Source organism: Macrosteles quadrilineatus, unplaced genomic scaffold (assembly GCF_028750875.1).
Source record: "Macrosteles quadrilineatus isolate MER2022 unplaced genomic scaffold, UCM_ALF_1.0 Scaffold_1__1_contigs__length_201487025, whole genome shotgun sequence".
In the NCBI taxonomy this organism is placed as follows: Eukaryota; Metazoa; Arthropoda; class Insecta; order Hemiptera; family Cicadellidae; genus Macrosteles; species Macrosteles quadrilineatus.
This window is the reverse complement of record NW_026542594.1, coordinates 91,494,318-91,512,248: the sequence shown is the minus strand read 5'-3', so window position 1 is coordinate 91,512,248 and position 17,931 is coordinate 91,494,318. Positions and strand designations below refer to the sequence as shown.

Below are 17,931 nucleotides of genomic sequence, written 5' to 3'. Positions count from 1 at the left end.
CCAAATTTTATTAACATATATCCATAAACAAGTAAACAAGAATAAAATGGGAATTTTAAATTACACTTTTTTTGAATTTTCTCTGTGACCGTTAGGCATAAAACAGCGCTTCAATATACTCAATTATTTATTTTTTTATAGCTCTACAAAATGGTTGAGAAAGAAATTGCAAAAATTTTTATTTTTAGGGTTAAAAATGGGAAAAACTCATTTTCACCCCATAAAACCCCACATAAACCCCTGTTCCTATGGTCTGATTATGCTGGTTCGCGAACTCGTTAGAATAAACGTAGGTTTACATGTTTGTACCAAATTTCATCAAAATCTGATCATATTTGCTCGAGTTATCGCGCTAACGGACACATATATAAATATATATATATATATATATATATATATATATATATATATATATATGAATTTTAACGGATGGTGTTTTTGGCCTCTGGGGACCTCAAAACGAAAAAATAAATCGGCCCCGGGTCTAGGGCTTACCATGAGACCTACGGTAATAGCTTATTCCCTATATGGGAAATTCGCTAAAATTAAGTAAAACTCAAGACAGATAAATAAAAATAATATAGGTGGTTTACTTAAACCGGAAGAAACTATTGATAATACCCCGTACACCATTTATGATGTATTAAAAGAAAAAAAATTTAAGGCTATAACTCCTGACATTAATTTACTAAAATTACCAGATGGCATGGACAAAATTCCAAAGCTTGAAAATGCAGAAATGACAGCAGAACATGTAGAAAAACAATACAGTAGCAAGGAAACTTCATTTGTAGTGGAAGTCCAGGAGGAAGTTCATCCGAAAATTGGACAGATTACTTATTGCGTCATGGACAAAAAAGTACTTATTTAAAAACAGCCATAGCCACATTGGCAATGAAATTAATTGGAGAAGGAGTACCATGGCACACCATAAGAGCTCTGATGGCAAATAGACTCATTGTAATTGACAAATTAATGTCCAGGTGTGAGGCCCATTGGGATAGAAGAATGTCTCAGACGCATTCTGGCCAAATAAATTATTTTAGCTTTTAGTGATGATGCAAAACAAACATTAGGTACATATCAACTTTGTGGAGGTCTCAAATCTGGCATAGAGGGACGAACACATTTCATGCGAACGCAATATAGTAAGCAAAGTAATACCAACAAAGAATGGTGTGTGATCCTGTTAGACGCAGATAATGCCTCCAACAAAATAAACAGAATTCATGCTTTATGGAAAACAAAAAGTCCAGTAGCCAAGAGCTGCAAGATTCATTTATAATACTTATCAATGCAGCTCGGATTTAATTTTGCAAGGAAGTAATTAAAGATTGCATAGTCAAGAAGAGATCCACTATCAATGATATTATATGGTCTGGCAACACTTCTATTCCTACAAGAACTGACTAAAAAGAATGCCGAACACATCTCAAGTTTGGTATGCAGATGACTCTTCTTGTCAAGGCTCCCTTGATGACTCATAAGGTTAACATGGGGAATTACAGAGCCACTGGGGCGGAGCCCGAAAGGATTTTTGAGATAAGAATATGCCTATATGTTAATCGGGAATGTAAGCTATCATCATGCCAAATTTCAGCCCAATCCGTCCAGTGGTTTATGCGTGATTGAACTTCAAACACACAAACAAACAAACAAACAAAGACACAAACTTTCACATTTATAATATTAGTAAGATAAGATTACTCTTGAAATAAATTAAATTTACGTTGTATTTGTATTTACTATGTAGTAATAATAAATTATTTGCCAACCCTTAGAGTTTTACTTTTAAAATAAACTCAACTTTAAAATGCATATGTCCCCTTCTTGAAATACGAAGTATGAAATGTGTAGTAGCCTATAGCCTACATTCAGAAAAATACATGCTACAACGCTACAACCAACACTGCATACCAATTTAAAATTTTGATGTTTATTACAATTTCCAAGCAGAGATTACTTTTCAATTTTAAAAGTTAAATATTGAAAAAAATATGTAAATATAAACTTAGCTGCTCATATATGCATATGTATGTATGTATGTGTGTATATATACCCAAATAAACATGTATATATAAAACAATGTGATTAATTTCACTTGCTTCACGAGTGGCGGTAAAAGCCTTTGGAAATAAATTTAGAATATTTAGAGGTTAATTGCTTGGTTTCCTATAACTAATATGTATTTTGGTGCAAACATTATTCATAATTTCTGGGATAATGATTTGCTTGATACGTATCACCTGCGATACTATAAGCAAGTAAATGCATTGAAAACATAAAGTACTTAAAATGTTCCTGTAAGTAAATGATACAGTCAGATATCCAATTTGCACACAAAAACTGAGAAAGTGTATAACGGTTATAAATAACCTTCATTCTTATGATATTATAAACTTCTCAAGCTGAAGCGTCATTTACTAAAAGTAAGTGTCTGAAGCAGTTACGTTGATGGCATTAAATATTTAGATTGAAACAGGAAGCATTTTCCAGGCGTCAGACAAATTAAAGTAAGAGGGTAAACAAAAGACTCATGAATATGTTTTGCATTAGTTTGCGGCTTGCGTCCAATGGAACTTACAACGGGTAGAGATTATAAAAGTTGTTAATTCGCAGTAACAAGACACCACTCTTCCAAGATTTAAGTAGGAAAAATGAGAGATTGTTTTTAAAATGAGTAGGTTGTTTTAATCTTTGCAGTATTTGTTTTTTTGTTTTTTTGCCAGATTGCCTTATTATACTAGGAGTTTGTGTCTTTGTTTGTTTGTTTGTGTGTTTGAAGTTCAATCACGCATAAACCACTGGACGGATTGGGCTGAAATTTGGCATGATGATAGCTTACATTCCCGATTAACATATAGGCATATTCTTATTTAAAAAATCCTTTCGGGCTCCGCCCCAGTGGCTCTGTAATTCCCCATGTTAACCTTATGAGTATTCATATTTAAAGGGAATTAAAGAATTTAGTCAGTTGTTTCAACAAAAAAAGTTTGTTCTATGATATGGAAAAGCATTAAAATGTTATAAGATTTACCAACAGGGTGCAGCACTATATTTTTTTTGCATTTATGATAACAGCTAATTTGAACCATAGATAAAACATATTCCGTTAGTAGATTTCTCATCCTTATGGAACAGCTGAAGACAATTTTATTGTTAGTTCTGTACGGTTTTCTGTAGAGGTCGTGTTTTGTTTACAATTTGTTTCCCGTTATTACAGCCATTTAAAACCTCGTTTAACCAAATAATAGATCTAATCATAAACAATAACCCGTCCCCTAGTTATATAACCAAACAGTAAAGCACAAATCAAGAAATTAACCCTAAAATAATAGAAACAAAGTTTCGTCGTCGAGTTCAAAGAGGGATTTTATGGGACTAAAATGGGATTTTCTCTTTTTTTTACCCTTAAAACACAAAATTTATCAATTTTTCTCCTAACCTTTTGAAAGACCTTCAAAAAACAAATAATGTAGTATGTAAAAGCGTTTTTGTACGGTTATTGGTTAAGGAGAAAATAAAAACATTTTTCATTTAAAATTCCAATGTTATTTTTATGGACAATATTGTAAATGTAGTAGTTGGCTTGTTTATGGATATATTTTGATCAAACTTGGCAGATTTATTTATCCAACACTAAGCCATTAACATTTTAATAAAAAATCCACTTTATTAGTTTCCCTTGAGCAGCAAACCTAGGGACTCTTAAACAATGTTAATTTAATATATTAATTGAAAAATCAAACAAGGCAAATGGAAATTCGCTTAGTCAACAGGATTGCTGCACCCGGGGTATTTATATAGTGGAAACATTCCTATGGACTAATTACATTGATTTGTTGTGCTTTTATTTTACATAAAGGGGGGTAAAGGTCTTATTTTAAGTAAAATAGTTGGTGAAATCGTAACATGTAGCAATTTTAAAGACATCATAACCGGAAACTGCAGTGGGTCCAGACGTGATACCCGAGTTAAAACACTTCTATAGACACATTCATCAACATTGAATGGTAAAACTGTCTATATATGACTCGTACACAGCCATCGGTGTCGGATTTATATGAGTTTTTGTGCCAAATTAGGTTGTTTTGTACGATTTTTCTAGTTTCTTGACGTGATCCTTTGAGTAAAGCATATCGAATTCGGTATTTTTGTAAAGCCCTTTTAATAAAACGTAATCAACAAAAATATCACAAAAATATTTAAAAATATAGGTTTTTGCAAATTTACGAAAAATACACTAAACATACAACAAAAGTGTAAATGTATGAAAGATAGCATGTAAATTTATCTTTCAAACAAAAAAAGTTCATTCCGATCCGATACATGGTATGTAAAATATAGTTATTTTTAATATAGCCCTTTCCGCCATTTTGACGTCATAACCGGAAACTGCAGTGGGTGCAGAAGTGACACCCGAGTTGAAAACACTTATTTAGACACATACATCAACATTGAATGGTAAAACTGTCTATATAAGACTTGTGCACTGCCCTAGATGCCGGACTAATTAATAGGCGTTTTTGCGCCAAAATAGGTGTTTTTATGAGATTTATCTAGTTTCCTGACGTAATATTTTGAGTAAAACATATCGAATTTGGTATTTTTGTAAAGCTTTTTAAATGTTCTACAACTTTTTCCATTGGAGGTTTTTGAACAGGTTTTTGCAAAATTACGAAAAATTTACTAAACATACAACAAATGTGTAAATGTAGACCAGATAGCATTTAAATTTATCTTTCAAATAAAAAAAGTTCATTCCGATCCGACAAATAGTTTGCGAAATATACGCTTTTTAAAAATCAAAGGCCGCCATTTTGATTACGTCATAGCCGGAAAACGTGGGGGGTAGGAGGTAAACACCCAGGTTTTTTAAACTCCCTAGACATCAAACCAAAACGTTATGCAAGAATATTGAGTATACGCAAGTTTGCACACTAAAGTATTGCTAGCTGCTGGACTAATGAGAACTGTCAAAGTAGGATTGTTTACAGTTACGCTTATGTTTTTCATTTCATTAATAATTTGTGATATTTTGCAAATTGTTGATAATTTATTTTTCTCTATTGTTTAGGAGATGCGGTAGAACATTATGGTTATGGTAGATGTGTAATACTATAGAATACTGTAAATTTAAAAAAGCAAATTTTATCAATCTGTGTCCTCCCTTATTGCAAACGCAAAGCTTGTATAACTGCAATAAGCATTTTATACTTATATTCCAACCCCGTACGAAGGACGGGTACTCTGCTAGTATAACACTAAAAATATGTTAAGTCTCTAACTTGAACTTGACTTGGCACGCTACATGCGCACAAACTGGAGACAGACCGTCAGACGACAACATTCAAATTCAACTGTCAACATCAACGTCGGGTGGACTGGACACAATCATCCAAAGGATCCAAGGCAACCGTAGCCGTCCTCGGCGAGTTGATTTATTTCGGTATTTATTTACAAACGGATTCACCATTTTTAGAGGGAAAATACAATGATCTATGTGTGACAACTACCTAGTTCGTTCTAGTTGAGTACGTTAGTGAAACAACTATGGAAGCTACATTTTTTTATTTTATTTTATTTTATTTTCATGCTCCAATACAGTATACACCATTTACATTGAAGCAGTTCATGCACTTATAATAATTTCTTCAGTGGGTTTCTTCTTGTCCATTCACTTCAATCTAACTTACACTTTCATACCATGCAATAACAACATAACAAATAAAATTTTCAATAACTATAACAACAATATATAAATATTTAAAAAAGACTAACAATGATAAATTATATAAATAAATAAATACTGAATAGTAAAATAAATACAACAGTGAATATAAATATATTATTGATTGGTGAATAATACTGTTTTTAATTTTAATTTGAAATTTTGCAAGTTGTCAGAGAAATTGTCAATGTTATTGCATTTTTCTATTGCCAAATTATAGTCTTTCATTATTCGATAGAGGGGGGAGGAGGCATGGGCAGTGGTGCGGCTGTAGGGCAACGAGAAGAGATGTTTGTTTCTACTGTTGAAGCAGGGTACGCGATAAAACAGGCCGGCCAGGCTAGCAGCGTCGTCAACCTCTCCACGCGCCAGTTTGTACAGGAACACCTGACCTATGATCTTTCTCCTCAGGTCTAGACTCTGCAGCCCAAACAGTTGTAACAAATCATAATATGGAATATCGTACTTATAAATATTAAAACATTTGTAAAATAGAAATCTTAAAAACTTTTTCTGAACTTTCTCCAAAGCATCTTTGAACTGTAAATGATATGGATTCCAAATCATGGAACAGGTTTCTAATCTCGATCTGACCAACGAGTGATAAAGCATAATCAAAGTTTCAATGTTTCTAAAATTTGTACTTTGTCTAACTATAAATCCCATAATTTTACTTGCAGCAGCAATGCATGTTTCAATATGAAAATTAAAAGATAGTGCAGAATTCATGTGAACACCTAAATCATTAAACATAAACATAAACATCAAGACTACAGTACACAAGAAAGATAACCTCAAATTATTACAGTTCTTTGTGAGTTTCAATTATTTCGTGACTGAGTATTGACATAGCCTACATCTTTTCACGTTTTAATCCTTAGAGCATGTAAGTATAAAAGTGATTTTAAGTTAGTATTTTAGGACATTAGGCCTAGACCTTGCAAATAATTAAATACAAGAAACCTCAAAACAGGTTTTAAGGATAGTTTACAGTTTTTACTTATGTACACCTGACCAAATGTATAGGCCTAACCGGTTACAGTTTTTTAACTGGGCTATGCTAACATTGATTGAAATATCGATTCGATTAGTAAACCTTCATGCGATTTTTTCACTATTAGCAAGTTTGGTTGGTTAGGTTAGGTTATGATTGTATAATTTTATAGTAGATATTTTAAAATATCGATTATTAATCAATATTTTCAATTCTATAGTTTCAATCGATATTAGCATACCTAGCCCAGTTAAGAAACTGTACCCGCCTAATGTTGTATACAATCTACAATTATAGGCTAAACATAGTCTATATCAATTGTTTGTTGTAGGCCCATTTTGGGGTGAATCAGTAAACTGCAGAACTGCTTTAATCAAACTTAGAGAAAGAATTATTCTGCACATGAATTAGGCGTTGTTGAACCAATTACCTAACAGTGATTTATTTTGTTTACGCTAGGCCTAACTTATTTAAGACGAAAACCGGATTGGGTCTTAATTAGCACGATTTAACTAACTGTGTTCAAAATTGGGCTTTTAAGAGGCAAAGTGAATGAATGCATTTACATATAATTTACAAAACCTCCTTATTGTTTTAGACAAGATACCTGTGCAGTTTTGGTGGAAGTAACGGTTTGAGTAGGCTACAGTGAAGACGACTAAAAATCCTCCTAACTCCTGACTAAATTGCTGTCCAGTAGGCCTATATACGTTGGCTGGGGAGGAAGGATATAACTTTTTTCTTCTTTTGCAATCTGCATGAAGTCAGCTAATTTGCGTAAGTTACTTTAGCAAATTTCTCCATAGGGAATAAGTTATTACCGTAGGCACGGAAAGGCCTAGTGATCATTTTACATACTTTTTCATTGTGTTGTCTCCAGTTGCCATAGCCTATTGTTCTTTGAGTTTTTATGCAACCTATCCATGGCAGTATTTAGAATGCATATTTTTTGCTATGTATGTGTGTGTGTCCGTAACTCTAGTAATTTAAAAAAAAATTTGATGAAATTTGATATGAATGTCTAAAGATGTAATATACTTGAATGAGTTTGTGAACCAGAAAGGTCAGATCACGAGAACGGGTTGTTATCTTAGCGATTATAAGTTTTTAGTCGAGATGGTGAAGTAAAATTAAAATTAGATTTACTGTACCATATTGATTAAAATTCAAATTCAAAATAAAAGGTCTTAGGCTATGCTACGTTTGATTGTTGAGCAAAAATCAGAAAGGTGTAGGCCAAGAATTACCTGCACCACTAGTAAATATTAATGTAAATAACTCTGATTACTAAAAATACATTTAGGCTAACGAATAAACTGTATTAGACCCAGTGGCACCGTCTTTTAGTTCTGGGCCAAAATTAATTTAAGTGCGTACATGGAATGGGCCACCGCTACAACAATAGGCCTACTTGTTATTTGTTAAAAATGTATTTTTTGGGTAAATTGTGTCTAGTGACAGTTTTATTTTAATATTTAGGGCAAAGCTATTGTGGATGCCTGAAAATATCTGATGTGTAGACAAAAACGCATCGCAAATCAGCAGTGAATGGGATTGTCAGAAGGTATTCATTAATTTTTATTTTTATTTGACATTCCAGTAGTAGAAAATGAATGCCGTACCACTAGGCAAACTTTCAACTTTTGAGTTATGAATTTGCTATAAATGGCTGCCCAAAACCAGTTTAGTATTTAATAGCGTGGATTTCTTATTCACTCTGTAATAAATGGTTTAGCCTAATTTTTGTTCTGGTGAGTTGACAATATACAGATTTTAAAATCTTTTCGATTCGTCATTTTTTTATTTTATCGGTGTATGCCTTTACAGGACTTATCTGTGAACGTTTTCGAGAGGAGGTCCTCCACCAACAGAAATTGAGGTGGTCCTGCGTTGTGCTGCCCAGTGAAAAAGTATATCTCAAAAAAATTTCACGATCACAAAAAAATCCCAACCCTAATAGGCCTAGTTAAACACTAATTATTGAAAACAAACGTAAACTTATTCTGATTCTTAAACCAACATATTTTATTTAACTTAGTTTAATTTTAAAGATGTAAATTTTTATATTTGGCAAATTCTTGCTAAACAAAAATTATTGGGACAGAACTGTAATGTACCGTGTCTGTAACTAATCTTCAGAATAGTCAGGGTTTGGTATTTTTTGTTATTGAAACCCATTTGTTTGTTTTATGAATCAAAGTACGTAGTTACTATAGGCCCTAACTGTGCAATCTTAGTCACATATTTAACTTGGCTACCTTTGTTACTATTTTTCTGATAAAAGTTTAGAAATTTGTCTCTAGAAAATTTTTTCTGCCTATATCATCACATGTTTATTTCTGTGTAAGGGTCAACATGTTGTCCTACATGACACCGATCGTGGTAAGTGTTACAAGTGTGTTACTTACATCTTATCTTGTTGACTATCTTAGGGTAAGTAAGACAATAAGTAAGCGATATCTGACAAGATTTGATTGATTCATTAGTCACCACCATGCCAAAATCATCAGACATCACTATGCAAAAGATCACTCAACATTACCTAGTGATACGTAGTGGTAATTGGGCCAACTAGACATCACTACGTTACCTAATGATCATACATCACTACGTTACCTAATGATTTTATATAACTACGTACGTAGTGATATCTAGTTGACCCAATTACCACTACGTATCACTACGTATTTTTTTAATGATTCTCTAATGTTTTTTTCACTAGGGAACACCTATTATGTGACCCCTCATTTTAAAGGATTTATCAAGAAAAATTGGTTGGCGCAAACCAGAGGTCATCATCGCATGCCCCCCTAATCAAAATAGTAGCCATTTTTTTTATTTAAGATGATCAAGCAAGATAAAGTCTGGACACCCCCAGTTAACATTAACAATTTTGTATTTCAATTCTGAACAAAAGGTGAACTATCTTTTTTTTATAAAGGTATGCTGAGTTTAGTTTTCCTGCTATAACCTGAAGTTAATAGGGGATATTTAAAAATTACTGCCATTTTGATTAGGGGTGCGATATTGACCTCTAGTTTGCGCCATTTAATTTGTCTTGAGTAACCTTTTAATATGAGGGGGTCACATGATAGGTGTTTACATTTGCAAATTTGGGGCTGCCCCCAAAATACCCCATTTTGGGGGCTGGGGAAAAAAATTTCTAATGTTGTAAATATGTGCCGAGTTTGGTTTTCCTACGGCAACGCGTTAAAAAGTGAACTAGACTTTTGCCTAGCCCTGTATAAGTAACTAAATGTAAAAAAATTAAAATATGTACTAATTCGTGTTTTATTGATTCAAATTATAACAATTCAAATTTAGTTTTTTTAGTACCGTACATCTTGTTATTCAGATACCTCTTCCAAAAGTGGATTATGGTAGTTTTGACCAGGAAAATATTACAGTAGTTGGAATCTGATATTAACATCCAAAAAGGGCATTACAGTATAAAAAAGAGAAAGGAAATTTAACATTCAAACTCAACTGTAGCCTACAACAAAATCATTGGACTTCATTTTCACCCTTACAATCGGTTAAAGTATTTAAGTATAAAAAACAGTAACTATTAAAAACGAGTATTTAAGTATAACAAAGGAGGGGAAATTTGACATTTAAATTCAACTGTGAAACATAAAGATTTGTCTTCATTTCAACCCTTGCAACCGGTTAAACTCAGCTTTCTTTGCTGGAAATAATTTATGATTGTCAATACCAAGTATTCTTGATGGAGGATATGATTGTAATGTAACTGGAATGTAGGTCTTCTACCAATATTAGGACGATTTAGAGAAGGCATTTTAATACCGGCCTTAATAAAACTTAGGCCTACGAAAAATTTAGGGCTATTTTAATGTAAGGCTCAAATGTAAAACACCTTTAAAAGACCGAAATGAACTGAATTATCAATCATGTAATTTAATGTGTAAAAACGAAAAAACTGCAAAAAGACCAACTTATTGAACAATAAAATAAGAGGCTGAAATGTAGGCCTAAACTTAAGTAATAAGTAAACATCGCATTCAGCTGATTTAAGTGAAAACAGAATAATAATAAGAAGGGAAGACATGCCTTAAATACACAATGTAGATTTGGTCTCCAAATTATGTCATCGTATTTTGTCACAACAAAGGCCTAATCCAAACAACCCAAATTAATCAGCCTAATTCAGAAATTTTCTTAAAATCTTAAGAGTTGTTTATTAGTCGTTTAATGTAACCTATATTTTTATTTATCCACGCTGCAATAATAACTATGCGTCATAAACATATTATTTCTTCTATTGATTGTTACGTCAATCACATATATTCGCCACCTTTATTAGAAGCTTGGCAACGTTTGGGAGGGGGGTGCATCTAGTGGCTAAAATGCTACTTAGTAGCCTGAGCGACCGCCATCTTCTAATAATGTCTGGTGACAGCTACTCCCGCGATTGGAGAATGGTAAATAGTGTAGTAAGCGACTAAGCGTTGGCCGGTTTATCTCCCGGCTGTTTACCATTAGAACCGAATGAATTGCAGTACATTGAATCAATTAATTAAATATTATGTAAGATATATTCTTAATAACGAATGATGGCAAGAATAAATCAAATTCATTCCTAATAAACTACAAACAATTATTCAATAGGCTATATAATTGGAAATTAGTGGCTTACTTCTTGACAGACCTAGACAATTATCCATACCGTGATTAAAAGTGGACTTCTATAAGCCTAGGTAATTAATTATTTACTTATTATTATGGTTGTAACTGGACGTATGTATAGTCCGTGGCTTAGCAATCAAATAACAGTATTTATATAGGATAGGCTACTCTTATCAACATTTGAAATTACTGAATTGTTACCAAATTACTGTTTCACAAAATGCAGATTCCATTTTCAGCCAAGCCATTCAAAGGTCCAAATCCAAATGTTCTTTTCTTTTGGTCTGTGTGTAGTAATTTGAAAGAATCATTGACTTTATATAAAGTCAATGCTAGAATACTGTAGATGGTTTGTTAAGACCATTTGCAAGCATTTTTGAAATCGTTTCCCCGTTTAACCAACTATTCCAAACGATAAAAAATAATATGTTGCAACACAAATAAACAACCCGATCACCTACCTATAACCTACGCTTTACCTCCCTAATCCAACCTTACTTCAAAACACTTAATGTAAGTCACGAATACTCATAAACCCCGACCTACCTTCCCCACACGCCTAAATTAGATCAGCATTCAATCTGCGTTTTATTAATAAGTGTAATAACTTACTGTACCCTCGATGTAGTTCAACCATATAACCTGTGAGGTATTATCGGATTAAATATCGAGTTCGATGCGGTTTAATATATCGCTTATTAAATCCTTATTTCCAATCAGCTGGCAACACAAATAGGTGCCCAAAGACTAAGTAGTCACCGGTCCGTATCACTCCGCTCCTTGTTTCTTGATGTGCGATATGCTCCGCGCATTGAGAAAATAGTTCCGTATATTTTCGCAATTTGCAGTGAATTCCGCGCCTTAAAAAATGTTTTAACGGTATTTTCTTATTTATTAAGATTGTAGGAATGGTTTAAAAACGTTTAAAAGAAAAGTCTAGAAAGTTCAGAAATAACTTGTTGTAGAATTTTCGGTAGCGTGTGGAGTGGACTGTATTTATAACATTAAGCGGAGTTTGATTCTTCATGACACAAATTACAAACACTGAGATACAAATGACAAATAGTTTTAATATAACAAATAAACTTTCATTAATTTCACAGAGCTTTAAAAGAGATTAACATTACAAAAGAGAGAGAGAGGGATATTCATTCTAGATGTTTTGTTTTCAACTAACAAAATTACTATTAGTTCATCATTGTTAAATCACATGATGTTTTCATACATTAAAACAAGTAAAAAATCAATGCCATCTGTATTTCTTTTTGATAAAAGAAAGCATTATTATAACAAAGTTAATTATACTGAATATTACAGAACATACCCCCGCCCGTGAACCACTAAGAGGGGTTCACCTAATAATCAAGTATTGAGAAAAAATGTATTTTAGAAATGAACATATTTACAATAAACTGGTGGTTAACAGTCTAACTTCTTTCATTCTTCATCATTGATTGGAAGGGGTAAGACTTTAGTTAAGTCTGGAGAGTGTCCGCAGTTGTTGAACACTCTTGAGGGTAGGACTTGTTGTGGAGGAATATCTCCCATTTTCTGAGTGGTGGTCTTAGGAGTGCATTTAAAGCATTAGATGCACTTGTAAACTCTTCTTCGAATAACACTTCGTGAAGATAGGATCCAAAACTTCTGAGATATAACGGCTTGTAAAAACTGAGGTCCAGCATGCAAGTGTTTCAAATGGTAATGATCAACGATGAGATTGGTGACATGGTTAGTTTTGGGCAAGACAATATATCAATATCTACGGGTGCTTTGCAGCGTAGGATACTTGAGAGTGCTTAAGGCGACCTCCAAGACGAATCAATCCATTTTCGTTTAAGAAGGGGGAGAGAGACGCAAGACGGGAGGAACAAGGTTTTTCAGCTTTCAATCTAGAAATATCATCAGAAAAAACTGTTTGTTGAATCACTTTACAGATAGTGATTGTTGCTTTATTAAGCTCCTCAAGCTTTAAAAATCCTGATTCTTTAACCTGGTTTGTTAAGTTATTTTTGAAGCGTAGAATGTAAGCGATGACTCGCTGGAGGGTTGACCAAGATGAAAACCTATTGAATAATTCTGGTTTTTGAGTTGTAACCATTATTGGTAAAGGTTTGGCCTTACGTTCTGGCAATTGTTCGTCTTGGAGAGGGGTGAAGCGATGAATAGGCCATGATTTCTGATCCAGAGATAACCAATCGGGACCGTTCCACCATAAACTGTTGTCTTTCATAGAAATGGGAAGGGTTCCTCTACTGGCAATGTCAGCTGGATTACAATGAGTTGAGAAATTTTTCCATGTGTAAGTAGGAGTAAGTTCCTGAATTTCAGAGACTCGATTTGCAACATAAACTTTTAAGCGGTATGGTACAGTTTTTATCCATGACAAGACTAAGGATGAATCACACCAAGCATGTAATTCGTTGACAAGGTAATCTTGAGAGAGCATGGAGTTGCAATAGTTTAGGAGTTTGGACAAAAGATGGGCACCACACAATTCTAGTCTAGGGATGGAGATCTTCTTAAGAGGAGCAACTCGAGCTTTGGCAATTAACAGATGTACGTTGATTTCTCCGGAAGAACTTACACATCGCAAGTAGACACAACCTGTTTCAGACCCATCACAAAATCCATGTAAACTGATATGAACAGCATCAGCTACGGAAACGTATCGAGGTAAGCTAAGTTCACTTAAGAAAGGGAGTTGTTGGAGGAACTTAGACCATTTTTCAGTTAGATCCGGAGGTACAGGCGCATCCCATGATAAACCTAGTGCCCATAAAACTTGTATCAACGCTTTTACCCAAAGAGTGACTGGGGTCAACCAACCGTTTGGATCAAATATTCTGCTAACTGTTCCAAGTATACCTCGTTTAGTGGGAGATGTGTCTGGGATATTCAACTGATAAGAGTGTCTGAGTTAGGTGACCATTTTATACCTAGAACCTTGAAATAAGGTTGATCGGAGGAGTTGAAATATAGAGGAGTTTCTTTGTAAGAGTCGGGAAGAGTTTCCATGATTTGAGGGCAGTTGCTAGTCCATTTCCTATCAGTTCGAAACATCCTTTTAAGAGAAATTGTTCCACCTTATTTCTTAGTACCAAAGCTTGTTATATGCTGTTGGCACCTAAAATTACATCATCTACATATACTTGTTTCTTCAAAGCCTCAGCTGCCAGAGGGAAGTTTGCGCCTTCATCAGTAATAAGTTGGTGAAGTGTCCTTGGTGCCAAGTAGGGTGAACAGTTGAATCCAAACACAACCGTAGTTAAGCGGTAAACTGAAAGGGGATCGTCTTTGTCATCTCTCCAATACACCATTTGATAGTTTCTATCATCTGGGTGGATCATTATTTGACGAAACATTTGTTTGATGATGTCACATGAGAAGACAATAGGGGATAGTCTAAACTTTAACAGAATATCATTCGGATCATTATGTAGTTTTGGCCCCGTATGTAGAATATCGTTAAGGCAGACACCTGAGGAGCTGCGTGCGCTTGCATCGTATACTACACGAAGCTTGGTAGTTGAGGAATCTACTTTGACAATAGCATGGTGAGGTAAGTAAAATTGTTTATTATCACTGTTTGGAGGAGGGTTAACAGGTTCCATGTGACTAGATGACAATAAATCATGTATGGCTTTACTATACTCTGCTTTAACTTCAGGCTGACTTTCTAATTTTCTTTCAAGTGATAGGAATCTATTACGAGCGCAAAATGATGAGTCACCAAGAGGGGGATGATTTTCTTTTATGGGTAGCCTAACAAAGTAGCGTCCATCTGAATCCCTAGAGACTGTGTTTAGAAAGTGATTTTCACAAATTTCTTGTTCAGATGTTACATGAAGTTTGACAGGAGGTTCCTCTAGAGTCCAAAATTTCTGCAGAGAATTGTGCAAATCAATATCTTGAGTACTTAATAAAGAAACATTACCCTTGCATTGAGGGGCTGTTTTTTGAGGGACTACAGCAGGAAGAGTTGGGGCAGAGCCTATGATAAGATATCCAAATACAGAATTCATGGCAGCAGGCAGATCCTTGTTAATGGTGATGCGTTCACCAGTGATTACTTTAGCGAATAGATCAGCACCTATGAGCACATCTATCTTACTAGGCAGATGAAAAGTTGGATCAGCCAGGACCAAATGTTTGAAGTATTCTTTAACATTAACTGGAACTTCTGAGTGTGGGAGGTTTGAGGTTATTCTGTCTAGAATAAGGACCGGGTTGTTATCAGCAATCATTTCTCCGCTAAGAGACGATATGTTAACTTTTGACACACCTTTAGATTTAACTTCTACTGATGATAGGCCATCTATCTTGGAATTACTGGAAAATGTCCGTTTAAGCATAAGCAGGTTAGCAATATTTTCTGTTACGCAGCTTACCATAGATGCGGAGTCAATAACGGCTCGGGCTACAACTGTGTTACCGTTATTAGCTTTCAAGTGTACCAATGCAGTGGCTAGAAATATAGTGGTACATATTAGGGTTCGAGGAGACAGCTACAAAAGGAGGTTCAGGGTGATCATATGTTTTATTCATTTCCTTAGGTGTTGGAGCATTATTTTTAGGCTTTTGGCTAAGCTTATCATTAGGCCTATTATTAGTTTGATGTAAGAGTGAGTGATGTTTCAGTTTACAGTGAAAACATGTTTTATTGGACTTACAGTCTTTGACAGAATGAGCTGTACCTAAACAGTTCAAACAGAGGTGGGTTTTCCTCAAAAAATTGTATACTTCGTGTACGGACAAATCTTTAAACTCTGAGCATTGGTAAATGTTGTGATCACTTTTACTACAAAATGTGCATGTGGCGTTTGAGTCTCTGAAAGCTAGTAAAGTAGTGCGGTTTGGTGTAGAGTTATGTAGGCCTATCTGAGAGGAGTGAGGGCTGGACCTCTTACTATTTTGAGTGAAACCTACATTGCTATTGCTTGAAGTAGTTCTAGGGAACTGAGAGTTAGAGAGGTTAGCAGCTTCTAAGTAAGCACATTCATTTTCTAAAAATGTTATTACTTCACCTACGGTTGGTAGGTCTTGAGAATTTACACGTAAGCTTTCAAACTTTTTGCGAATGTCTGCGTGTAACTTCCGTAGTAACATGGATGAGAGCAAGATATTATCCTTGGCTATGTCATGATCTAGTGCAATAAGCGCTTGGGCATTTTCGTTATACTGAGAAATGAACGAGCGAATGTTCTTGAGGGAGGAGTCACTTAGGTTAGGTAAGTCCATTATGTTGTTGAGATGTATGCTTATAATTTTCCTACTGTTTTGATACCGTTTTTGGAGAAGATCCCATGCTACATCATAGTTTTCAGCAGTGATTGGTAAATTCTTTATAAGATTAAAAGGTTCTCCCTGAAGCGTAGAAAGCAGATATTGAAATCGCTCAACTTTAGATATGTTTTCATTATCATGAACGGATACTTGAAACAGGCTAACATAAGATAACCATTGTTCCGGTGAACCATTGAAAGTTTTGAGAGATAGAGGAGGGAGTTTTAGAGAGTGGCTATCTTGGTTTGAGGAAGAGCTACTAGGCCTATGTGGTAGGCTAGTTGATGGAGTATTTGTTATTGAGTCAGTGTTTAGAACAGGTTTATGACTTGTATGATCTTGAGAAAGGTGTTTCTTCGTGAGAGTTTGAATTCCTACACATAAGTCAGATATAGTATCTTGTAATTGAAAGAGTGTATCTTCTTCATAATCATCGGGAAGCGTGTCACTATTAAATAGTTTCTCAAGGGAGGTTTCAAATTCTGAGTATTTTCTAAGTGTTTCTGAATCTAAAAGTTTCAACTTATTTATTTGTTCTTGGGACAAATCAGGTAATAAATCTAAAGCTTGAATTTTAGTTTGGATTTTGGCTAAGCGATTCGCAATTGAGTTTAATTGCCTAGAGAGGGTGACGAATTTCATTGTTTAAGTGTTTGGGAACTAGAATGAGAGAGAGAGATTAGAGATTGTCATTATCTGCAATACGAGACACAGATAACAGATGGCATTGTTACATTAGCGCTATTAGTAGTGGCTCTGAGCATTACAAAATACCAAATTGTACAGTTTGATACACATTGAAATGTCAATTGAATTGATAAATTACAACAAAAACAATATGCTTAAAATATAGAGGAATCAAAGTTTGAATCAAAGTCCTTTAGATATTGACCTTTTAGATCTACAGTAGTCTTGGTAGTCTTCTTACTTCTTAGTGATGATAGAGGAGTGAATGTAAGGTTTGCAAGTTAGAGTTGGAGTAGAACTAATTGTGGCTTATAGTTACCAAAAGAGCTGAATTTCAGACGATCTGCGGCCGAAGGACCATGTAGAATTTCGGTAGCGTGTGGAGTGGACTGTATTTATAACATTAAGCGGAGTTTGATTCTTCATGACACAAATTACAAACACTGAGATACAAATGACAAATAGTTTTAATATAACAAATAAACTTTCATTAATTTCACAGAGCTTTAAAAGAGATTAACATTACAAAAGAGAGAGAGGGATCTTCATTCTAGATGTTTTGTTTTCAACTAACAAAATTACTATTAGT

At 34.3% G+C, this 17,931-nt stretch overlaps 2 protein-coding genes across 3 annotated transcripts in view; both read right to left on the bottom strand.

Moving 5' to 3' along the window:
* The window catches only part of LOC128988422 (adenosine receptor A2b-like), a 134,705-nt gene that overhangs the window by 15,019 nt on the left and 101,755 nt on the right, over window positions 1–17,931 (bottom strand). The window lies entirely within an intron of this gene.
* LOC128998897 (uncharacterized) lies at window positions 14,480–15,616 on the bottom strand. The gene has a single exon (XM_054425255.1). The coding sequence runs from the start codon at window positions 15,614–15,616 to the stop codon at window positions 14,480–14,482; it is 1,137 nt and encodes a 378-aa protein (XP_054281230.1).